Raw genomic sequence first — 12,126 nt, 5'->3', positions numbered from 1 at the left:
ACTAGTCCGAGAGCCAGAAAAGCACTGACTGCACTGTGTTTATTTACTTTTACTGAACATTTGTTTAACAACTACTCTTTGCAAGGTTCCCTGCTAGGCAAACTGTAGGATAATAAAAAGATGAAAAGAAGATAAGCCCCTCCCCGTTGGTATTTTTGTAATTTATTATTGCAATAGTAGACTTATGAACACTTTTTAAAATTAGTACTTTCCTCACTTTTCTAGGTATATCTAAAATTCTTTCAAGTTTGGTTAGTTCTCTAGAATTCTGTTCTTTCAAGTTGGTAAATGGCCTGCAGTTTCCTGAAATGCTTCATGAAGAATGGGAAAGACTTAATGAAAAAGTTAATGAAATGAAATCTCAGTTGGATGCATCGATAAACATTATTGGTACCATTCCTCAGTATATGGATGTGGATTCTGGCCCGTAAGTTCCCACAGCTTTCTTCTGGACAGAAGGGAATCCCCACTTCTCAGCTACATTTTCCCAGTACCTAGCCTCAGCAATAGGCAGCTGGGGTCATGTAAGAAACCTTGGAAGTCCTGTGCCTCTCGGGAAGAATGCCCTCCGACCGACCTACCACGAGCTGGAGGGCGAGGGAGGGAGTTCTGTGCCTCACTGAGCTGAGAGCGAGAGAGAGGGAGTAGCCTTGTTTTAAATACCATTGGCTCTTCTTACCTTTCTTACTGAATTTTCATAGATTGTCTTGAACACTTGTTTCTTCAGTTGCTCTTTGTCCTTAGGACGTTTCCAGAGGCTTTCAGTGTTTTGGTTTTGTTTTGTTTTTTAAGTAATTCTCACCAGCCTCACTTGGTGGGGGTGGGGGTTGGAGGATGGGGTAGGGGGGTGCGGGGGTTTGGGGGGGTGGCACGGATCAACTTTGTTCCTCACACTTTCATATTGGAAATTGATCTCTTGAGAATTTCAAAATTCATTCTTCTCACTTTGTGGCCTCACTGCCTAGAAGTGAATGTAAAGGGTATGAGGGTGAGTTTTTTTAGTAGAGAGCTAGCACTGAATCTAAGATTTACCTTGTTCAAAGTGCATAATGCCTGTTGCTACCTGCCCAGGGTTGGGAAGGCTGTGATAATGAGTAAGCCATTATACCAGGTAATTCAGGGCTTTCATTTCCCTTTCTCTGAATTCTCAAAAGAGTTGTCAACACCAACATTTCTAGGTCCACCCAAATAAAACCTTTTCTTTTAGTTGATAGACTTTTATACTCTAAGTATATCTCATATTTATTTTACTTGATTTTTCCTTCAGGGTACTTCAAGCACAAATATTTAACATGATTCAACAATGGCTTTTGAAGATAAGCAATGAGATTAACAATGGTAACATTGAACTTCAGCGCCATGTATGTACTTATAAGGGTTTGTGAAATTATATTTTGCCTTGGCTGGGAGTTTTCTTCAAGGAGATACTAGGTCATGCCTATCCAACTGAAGCAGGAGTTTAGGAGGACACACTGGGAACTTTTGTGATATTATTACTCAAATGATTTGCAGGGATTTTTAAACGTAGTATATTCCTGCACTAGGAATGAAGTTTCAGAGATGATCAAAAGTTTCAAGTTCTAATTATTATCTTTACTCTTTACTCAGTATACTGATTTTTTTTTTCCTTAATAGTCTTAATCTGGAATGTGAACATTTTAAGGATTTATGTTGGTGCTACTGCCTGGCTGATGGATGACAGAAACATGATATTAGGAAGAAAGACAAGATGCCACCATATATATTAGTCTATCATTTTTAGGACAAATAGAATTCTTCTGCAATTCTGAAGAACTGAACCTGTGAACTTTTCTTTTTTTTTTTTTTTAAGATTTATTTATTTATTTTAGAGATAGAGCATACACATGAGTTGGGGGAGGGGCAGAAGGAGAGGGAGAGAGAATCCCAAGCTGAATCCCCGCTGAGCACAGAGCCAGATATGGAGCTAGATCACAACGGCTCTGAACCATAACCTGAGCCAAAATCAAGAGCCAGGTGATCAACTGACTGAGCCAACCAGGCACCCCTGAACCTGTGGACTTCTTAGCCAGCACAGCATGAAGTAATAATTTCCAAAGGCATAGTTTACTGTATTTACTCCTACTGCCTAGTCTTAATTATAATCTAGATTCACACCGGAATTTCTTGTTATAATTAAACAGTATACAAATATTTGATCTTACAAAATTGGTAAAAGGAACTTAATTCACTTAAATATTGCTTAAATTTGAAATTTAAGGAGTACCTCAGTGGCTCAGTCAGTTTAGCAGCTGCCTTCAGCTCAGGACATGATCCCAGGGTTCTGGGATGGACCTCTGTGACTGGCTTCCTGCTCAGTAGGGAGTTTGCGTCTCTCTCTGCCCACCCCCTCCACTCATGCTCTGTCTCTGTCTCTTTTGGTCTCTCTCTGTCTCTCAAATAAATAAATAAATTTTTTTTAAAAAGGAATTTGAAAGGCAGAGACTGTGATGTTATATGGAAATGCTATTTATGAAGCATTACGTTATATCAGTCTATGAATATGTTGTAAATATATAGACACCAAGAGTTGAAGTGCACATATGTAAAGACGGGAAGATTGAATCCAGGGGATCCCCAAACTTAGGAGAAATTTCTATGACTTGGAAGACAACCAAAATTAAGAAAAAGGGTAACAGAGTACTGTTGCATAATGAGACTTAATAAATACTTATTGAGTGAAGAAAGAAAGAACATTCCAGCACTGTTGTCTTATGGTATTGCTACATTAACTCCTTCTTCGGTAAATAATTTACTATTAGGTATTTATCTCCATGGAATCATTTACTCAATTTTTTATATTATTGAATTCAATCTTTATAATAATACAGGCTTATTTAGAAAGTGCCTTAATATACCTCTATTTTGACACTACATTATGGTGTTATAGTTTGTAGAAAACTTGCGAGATTATCAATTCCCTGAGGAACTGTGTATATCCATATTAACTGCTATAACTATATAAAAATGAAAAAGTTTGCCTTTGTTCCACCCATCATTCATTTTCTTCTCTGATTCATTTTCTTACCTTCAGTTTTGTTTTGTTTTTTCCTTTATGTCATAAATTCCGTCTACTCTGTGCTGCTTGATGGGCTAAAACTCTGATCCTCAAACCCTGTCCACTATGTGTCTCTATCAGCAAAAAGATCTTTGTCTTTTGTATATAACTTATGTGTATAACACACATACAAACAGTGGAACAGGCTGAAGTAAAAAACACTTTAAGGTAATTTTTAGTAAAATGTGAGAGAACAGGCTTCATAATTTTTTATAATCACAAGTTAATACTTAGTGATAAAGTCATTTGAAGGTCAGCTTCAGCACTTGCTTTTAAAGACTGTCACTCTGAAATGATAGCTCACAAAGAAACATGAATCAAAATTGAAGAAGTGCATAATTGACTGTCTTTATTAAATAATAAGACTCAGCCTTTAATTCCATGAGTGTTATGCAGAGGTTTCTATTAAATTGTGACTAGTTAAAATTTCCCTCTATCGTAATGTCAGTCAGTTGTTCTTGCTGACATTAGACGTTGGGGCACTTCTACATTTTAACAAAAGATTCTCAGCCAGCTGAAATGCTTTAACTGTAAGATTTTAGAACAATTAGAAACTTATTTCCAGATTTTCAAGTATATAAATTAGAAAGTTTTAAAAAATGAGCTATGTGTCATTTTCAGCAGCAAAATCATACCAAGATAGAAATTCTTCTATCATTTTCAAAATGACCTGTCCATAACATAAATTCCTCTTACTCATTATTAAACATCACTTATATTTTGAAGGGACAAATTAAATATGATTTAAAAAATCAGCTAGAAGGTGGCTAAGTAAGCTACTTGTCATCCCTGACAAGATTAGTGAATTTGGAGCAAGTCTTTTCATAAAAGAAAAAGCACTTAATTCATTAAAAATTCTCTTAGGATTTTGTATCCAGATCACAGTAAACCTCTGGTTTATTATAAAACTTATCATATGTACTCTCTATCTAATTACAAAGAATGCTTTCATATCTTTATGAAAGTGAAAGATGTACTTTTTTGCTTAATTTGATTCTAATTTTATTTTTTTTTTTTAAAGATTTTATTTATTTATTTGACAGAGAGAGATCACAAGCAGGCAGAGAGAGAGAGGAGGAAGCAGGCTCCCTGCTGAGCAGAGAGCCCGATGCGGGGCTCGATCCCAGGACCCTGAGATCATGACCTGAGCCGAAGGCAGCGGCTTAACCCACTGAGCCACCCAGGCGCCCCTTGATTCTAATTTTAAATTCACCTATGAACTATTGCATGCCCTAGATTCTACCATTTAGTCTCTCCAATATAACTCTGAAATGAAGATAACATGTTTCTTTTTGTCTATTAGGAAGAGTTCAAGGATGATTAATATTTTGTATAAGCACAAATGAGTTGTTTCTATGACAGTATAATCCAGGCCATTGGTATAAGAAAGAACAGTTAGGAATTTATTTACTTTGAGAAGCAGGACGGGCATAGCTTGTGAATGTGGGGGGGGGGAATATCTTTTAACTTGTAAAATGGATAACAATCTTTTTTAAACCATTCCTCAGGAAGAGTTGCCCTTTTCCTGATGTGTTAATTAAGGTGTAAAAATACATTCATCAACATTGCTTTAGGTCATTAATAATGTTTCCTTCTGAGGTGGGGGGCTTGTGTTTTACTATCAGATGGGCTACCGAGTTTGATTATTATTTATCGATTTAACAAACATCTATTAAGCACTTAATTCTTTGCCAAGTACTGTGTGTGGTTTTGAGGGATAAAATGATGGGCCATGTCTTAAAGAGATGCACTGGCTAATTGAGGTCACAGATGTGCAAACCGTTATAATAGGGATGTACAAAGTACCATAGAAATGTGGGGAAAGGAGCAAATTAAAGCCAGGGGAAGTTAAAAAGACTTCTCAGGGTCATATTTAAGCCTGGAGAAGAGTACTGAGGAACTCATCAACAGAGAAAGGGGAGGGAGCACGTGAAGAGGATGGTGTGCTTGACATTTGCATTTCATGAAGTTTTCTGCATTTGATTTCTGGGTCCCAGCTTCTCCAAATAGCATAATGCAGAGGTTCCCAAACTTGACCGGTTATTGCCCTTTGGGTCTCAGTATTTTCATACTCCTCAACCAAAAGAAAAACTCCAGAGTTCAGTTTATTAAGTAGCTAGGTTCAAACAACTTACTAAATATTTCTTTCCTAATAACTTAGTAACTGTTTGAAAAAGTAATACATGTTGAAACAGTTAAACAAGGAGGCCATTAGACTGGGGTAGCTCTTGGGCCACTGGTAGCTTCTATAAACAAACCAAGTCCAGAGGAGCTCATGCACTTGAACCTGAGAAAACAAAACTCAGGAACTAATTATAAACAGTCAACTAGATTCTCTTGATTATGAAAAAATGAAACACAAGGACAACTATCACGATAGCCAAATACCTGAATTTTCCCAAATAGGGCAAACATTTGAGTTGTAAATCAATTAAATAATTTCTTTTCTCTACTTTAGCATCTTCTCTATTAAAATGTTTTTCCTGGCCCCTACCTGCAGAATGTCCCTAACCACTTTTTGGTTTTGATGCTGCCTGATTCTAATTGCTTATTCAAATAAGCTTTGTAAAATATAATGTTTTAATTTAACTTCTTAGATATATATACATTGAGAAAAAGAGATTCTTTTATTTTATTTTCCTCTCATCAAAATCATTTATCAATGGAACATATGTACTTGAACACTGTACGACTTTAACCTTAGAAACGGGTTGGACAGTACCATCCTCATTGCCTCTTGTACCTTGATTTTCCCAAAGTACTTTTTTTTTAAACCATAAAACCATCAATAAAACCAGCTTTGCAAAGCTAAGAAGCCATCAGAAGTGGTACAGTGCATCTAATGTTGGAACTGTGATCTATGTCAAGTTCGTGCTGTGCTGATAGATGTCACATAACACTGTCACTTCCCTCAAGAATTTAAAGTCCCATAGCGTCCTTGAGATTTGGCTGCAGAGCCCTTCAATGCCTTGGTACACAATTGGGGAACTGCGGCTTTCATAGGTTAATTCCCTTGACCAAGCTAAAGAGGAGGAGGAGGGTAGTTTAATGGAGTTCGTATAGTAAACAACAGAAACTAAGTTTACCCTAGCTGAGTAGTGGTGATTTGATGTCATTTAGAATGAGAGTGTTGTTTAAAGTTGGACACAGGTGTGATTTCTATTTTTAAATTTGTATGGTTTTCACTGTTTGATTTACTTAAAATAAGTCATTTATATTATAATCATTTTTTTAACAGATGGATGAATTGCATATATCTATGATCCAGTGGATGGTAAGCTTGTTGATTTTAATGGTGCCTGACTTCACTGACCAAAACACTCTCCCAAATTTGAGGGAGGAAAGTGCTGAGAAACATGATCTGGGAGTAGCAAAGTTGGAGCTAGACGCAATTGCGCTGGCCAGAAAGTTGGCGCAATATTCCAGCTATTTGAACAGGTGAAACTCTCTGTTGTTTTATTATTGTCCTTTTGAAGATTAAATGTGACATAAAGTAGAGGAGATAAGGGTAGGGAGGTAGCAGTAGTGTTTTCCCAATGGCTTTCGAATTCCTTTGAACAGTGTTACCATAGGTAGGGTGGGAAGTATATGCTTATATTGGAGTGAGAATTAGTAAAAAGAAAACCAAATTAAACCAAAAAGGTCAATTTGTTTGCATTAAGATATATCTTACATGTTTGCATATAATGGGGAGCATTTATGAAGAAGCTTGTACTTCCCGTGTCATTCCATACAAAACTGATTGTATACTTATATTTCACTAAATATGCTTGGTTTCACTGAACACCAACTGAAACATCTTTTTTTTTTTTTTTAAATTATTTCTTATCTATTTAAGAGAGAGAGAGAGAGAGAGTGGGTAGAGGGAAAGGGAGAGGGAGAAACAAGCTGAGCCGGGAGCCCAATGAGGGGCTCCATTCCAGGACCTCGGATCACGACCTGAGCTGAAGGCAGACACTTAACTAACAGAGCTATCCAGGTGCCCCCAAAACATCTCTCAAAAAATTTCAACTGAAAATCCCTTCTATCTGAAAAAGTGGGAGATTCCTACCAAATAAAGATGAGGCTGAAAAATCATAATTTATTAACTAGGAAGCATGTGTCGCTAAGATTGCTTCAAATTCAGGAAGTAGCTTTTATGGTCTAGCCAAATTTCCCCTTCATTTCCATTCAATGTTACCGGTGGTCAAGAGTGAGAAAAATGGGTGGGGGACAGGATGGGGGTGAGAAACTGAGAGATTATTCTCAACAGATTAATTGTTATGGTAAACTTCCACTGTATAGGGATTTGAAACATTTAGAAGAGGAACCAACAATAAATCGATCATGTTGTGTGTGTACTTTTTGTCCCCCCAGTTGTTGCAAAGGCATGGTAACAGCTATGGCTCTGAATAAGGCAGGTCACTTAGAAAAAAATCCTGCTAAGGAACTTCACGAGCTGAATGAGATGAAGGTAATAGCACTATCTTTCCTTTACTTTTGTTTGTTTTCAGCAGACTTCTTAGGTTGACTTGATTTACTAAAAACTACACATATATAAAGTATACAGTCTGATAATTTCTGAATTATGGATACTCCCACAAAACGGTTATGACGATAAAAAGAAAATACCTAACACACTCAAAGTTTCCTTGTGCCCCTTTATCATTTCTCCTTCCAGCCTCATCCCTTCCCCAGGCAATGTCTGATGCACTTTCTAATACCAAAGATTATTTTTAATTTTCTAGAATTTATATGAATAGAATTATACAGAATGTACACTTTTTTGGTCTGACTTCTTTGACGAGTCATAATTTCTTTTTTTTTTTTAATATTTTATTTATTTATTTGACAGAGAGCTAGAGAGAGAGCACAAGTAAGCAGAGCAGCCGGGAGAGGGAGAGAGAGAAGCAGGCTCTCTGCCGAGCAGAGAGCCCGATGCGGGGCTCGATCCCAGGACCCTGGAATCATGACCCGAGCCGAAGGCAAACGCTTAACCACCTGAGCCATCCGGGTGCCCCGAGTCATAATTTCTTTTGAGATTCATACACATTGTTGCTTTTATTAAAAGTTCATGCATTTTAGTGCTAAGTAGTATTTCCTTGTATGGTTGTACACTGTCCATTCTATCCATTCTCTGTTGATGGGCATTTGAATTGTTGCTGTTTTGATTACAGCAAACAAGTTCCAATGCATATTCACATACAGATGCATTGCTTTCATTTCTCTTGAGCAAATATCTGGGAATGGAATGTCTAAGTCACAATGGTATGTGTGTATGCTTACCTTTTAAGAAACCGTCAAACTGTCTTCCAAGGTAGTTGAAACATTGTACACTCCCCCCAGTGGCGTAGGAATGTGGCAGTTGCTTCACTTCCTTCTCAACACTTGATATGGTCTGTCATCTGCGGTGGATACTATTCTGGACATTCTGTTGTGTTCTGTTAATGAGACTGTCTTGAGACTGTTAATAAGACTGCAGTTTTACACTTTTGAAATCCAGTAGTGTATCCTCCAAATTTGTTCTTTTTTTTTTTTCTCAAAGATTTTATTTATTTGAGAGAGTGAGCGAGAGAGAGAGAGAGAAGGAGCGGTAGTAGGGAGGAAGAGCAGAGGGATAGGAAGAAGCAGGCTCCCTGCTGAGTAGGGAGCCCTACGTGGGGCTTGGTCCCAGGATTCCAGGATCATGACCTGAGCCAAAGGCAGATGCTCTACTGCCTGAGCCCCTCAGGTGTCCTTGTTTTTCTTTTTCAGGACTGAGCAGGCCATTCTAGGTCCTTTGCTTTCCATATATGAAATTTTTAAAATTAGCTTAGCAATTTCTCCAAAAAACCCTGTTGGGATTTTGATTGTGATTACATCTTATTCATTGATCAGTTTGTGAAGAATTGACATACTGACGATATTGAGTCTTTGAATCTCTGAAGACAGTATATCTCTCCATTGACTGAAGTCCTTTATTTCTTTTGACAAATTTTTATTGTGTATAGGTTTTCCACAATAGTTTGTAGAGTATAGGCATTACACATCTTTTTTTTTAAGATTTTATTTATTTATATGAGAGCACACGTGAGGGAGAGCACATGAGAGAGAGAGTGAGAGCACAAGAGGTGGGGAAGAGTAGAGGGAGAAGTAGGTACCTCACCCAGCAGGGAGCCCTACATGGGCCTTGATCCCAGGATTCCAGGATCATGACCTGAACGGAAGGCAGACACTTAACCAGCTGAGACACTCTGGCGCTGCTACACATCTTTTGTCAGACTTATCCCTACATAATTCATATTTTGTTACTATTATAAGTGTTTCATTTGTTTTTTTTAATAAGTTGTTCATTTGTAATTTCAATTTCTGATTATTCATTGCTAACATATAGAATTATAATTGATTTTAAAAATATATTGATTTCAGGGGTGCCTAGGTGGCTTAGTCGTTAAGCATCTGCCTTTGGCTCAGGTTGAGATCCCAGGGTCCTAGGATCGAGCCCTGCATTGGGCTCCCTGCTCAGCGGGGAGCCTGCTGTTCCCTCTCCCACTCCCCCTGTTTGTGTTCTCTTTCTTGGTGTCTCTCTCTCTCTCTCTCTGTCAAATAAATAAATCAAAATCTTTTAAAAAATAAAAAATAAAAAAAATGTACACTGACCTTGCTGAACTTATTTTTTTTAAACAGTTTTTTTCCCATTTAGGATCTTTAGACTTTTCTCTATATACAGTCATGGCATCCGAAGATAGGAGCAGTCTTCTCTCTTCCTTTCCAATCTGTGTGCCTTTTATTTATTCTCCTTGACTTTTGCACTACCTAGACTCTCCAGTACCAGGTTGAATAAAAGTGGTGAAAGCTCATATCTTTGCCTTGTCTGTCTTAGGTGAAAAGTATTTATTCTGTCATCTTTAAATAGAACTGTGGCTGTAGGTGTTTCACAGATGCCCTTTATCAGCTTAAGGAGGTTCCTTTTTAGTCCACGTTTGTTGAAAAAACTTCTTAAAGATATTTATTTATTTATTAATTTGAGAGAGAGTGAGAGGAAGAGAGAGCCAGCATGTGAACAAGGGCAGGGAAGAGCATAGGGAGTGAGAGAGGGAGGGGAAAGAATCCCAAGCCAACTCTTTGTAGAGCACAGAGCTTGATATGGGTCTGGAGCTCATGATCCTGAGATCATGACCTGAGCCAAAACCAAGAGTCTAACGCTTAACTGACTGAGCCACCCAGGCACCCCTGAAAAAGCTTTTTAAAGTCAAAGATAAATTTTTTAATTTTTCAAATCCTTTTTTGCATTGAATGAGATGGTCATATGAGTTGTGTTTTTTACTTTTCTAATATGGTGAATTCCAGTAGTCCCCCCTTATCACAGTTCCACTTTCCACCTTTTCAGTTACGCACTGCCAACACAGTCCAGCCCAGTAGACGATCTTTGTTCTGATGTAGCATCACAAGGTCAATAACAGCCTCGTGCTAGGTCACGCTGCCTATGTCATTCACCTCACTTCACCTCATCATATCATATCATTACAAGAAGGGTGAGTACAGTATAGTAAGATGTTTAGAGAGTGAGAGAGCACATTAACATACTTTTATTACAGTATATCATTATAATTCTATTTTATAGTTTGTTATTAATCTCTTACTGTGTCCTTTATCATACATATGTACATATAAGAAAAAGCATAGTTTATATAGGGTTTGGTACTCTCTGTGGTTTCAGGTATCCGCTGGGGGTCTTGGAACATATTCCCCATGGAGAAGGGGGCAACTGCTGTACCTTGATTGATTTTTGAATTGAACATTAAGCCAACCTTGCATCCCTAGGATAAACTCCACTTGATCATGATGTATTATCTTTTTTATATGTTGCAAAATTCAGTTTGTAGTTTTGTTTAGAATTTTTGCATTGACGTTCATGAGGGATATTGATTATGTGGTTTTGTTTTCTAATGCCTTTGTTTGGTTTTAATATCAGGGTAATGCTGGCCTCTCAGAATGAGTCTTCTATTTTCTGGAACAATTTGTGTAGAACTATCAATTGTTGCTTCCTTAAATGTTTGGTAGAATTCATCAGTGAAGCCATCTAGGTTCTGTGGGAAGGTTGTAAATTACAAAAATGAGCTATTCAGATAAAAGGCTATCTAATTTCTTCAATAGATTCAAGGAAATGTCTTTATTAGATATAAGGCTATGATCTTTTTCTTCTTGAGTACGCTCAGTGGCTTTGGTTTTATAAGGAATTTGTGATTTCATCTCAATTGTTTAGTTCATTGACACAATTGTTCATATTATTGTCCTACTATCCTTTTAATAATGATAGGATGTGCACACACTCCTTTCTGTTATTGAAAATTTGTGTCTTCTCTCTCTTTGTCCTCATCATTCTACAAAAAGAGTTACCATTTTTCTTACTCTCAAAAACCAGCTTTTGGTCTTATCGATTTTCTCTATTTTTCTGTTTTCTACTTCCTTAATTTCCAGTCTGGCCTTTATTATTTCCTTTTTTTCTACTTCTTTAGATTTAATTTTCTCTTTCTTTTCTAGTTTCATAAGGTACAGCTGAGATTAGGTTTTCAGACCTGTTCAGTCAGTGGAGTGGATAAATATATGATGGTTTATAAGGACTGGCATATAAGATACAGGTGGTTCCTCTTTTCTGGCCTGTGTGATGTTTAGATGACTGTTCTTATTAAATTCTACATACATATTTTATGTCTTATATATAGGATAGGTCTCACTGTTGTTGTTGTTTTTTAAGATTTTATTTATTTATTTGACAGAGAGAGAGAGATCACAAGTAGGTAGAGAGGCAGGCAGAGAGAGAGAGGGAGAAGCAGGCTCCCCGCTGAGCAGAGAGCCTGATACGGGGCTCAATCTCAGGACCCTGAGACCATGACCTGAGCCGAAGGCAGAGGCTTTAACCCACTGAGTCACCCAGGTGCCCTGGTTTCACTGTTTTTAAAAACTAGGCTGTAAAATATTTTATGTGCACTATCTTACTAATTTCAAAATCTCTAGGAGATGGAGACTTTTCTAGGAAAATATAAATTAAGTAAAATTAACTTTAGATGGGTAAAATTGGCCGATTTTCA

The 12,126-nt window shown here is 37.3% G+C and overlaps 1 protein-coding gene across 1 annotated transcript in view; it reads left to right on the top strand.

The window, feature by feature from the left end:
* The window catches only part of LOC111150809 (axonemal dynein light chain domain containing 1), a 95,585-nt gene that overhangs the window by 56,198 nt on the left and 27,261 nt on the right, over window positions 1-12,126 (top strand). The window contains exons 17-20 of the mRNA XM_022508421.1: window positions 226-427; window positions 1,268-1,361; window positions 6,315-6,514; window positions 7,433-7,529. Coding sequence (XP_022364129.1) covers window positions 226-427; window positions 1,268-1,361; window positions 6,315-6,514; window positions 7,433-7,529 — 593 coding nt within the window. The remainder of the gene's footprint in view (window positions 1-225; window positions 428-1,267; window positions 1,362-6,314; window positions 6,515-7,432; window positions 7,530-12,126) is intronic.

This window comes from Enhydra lutris, unplaced genomic scaffold (assembly GCF_002288905.1).
Source record: "Enhydra lutris kenyoni isolate GAN:26980312 unplaced genomic scaffold, ASM228890v2 scaffoldscaffold24, whole genome shotgun sequence".
NCBI lineage: Eukaryota > Metazoa > Chordata > Mammalia > Carnivora > Mustelidae > Enhydra > Enhydra lutris.
This window is presented reverse-complemented; position numbering and strand designations above follow the sequence as displayed.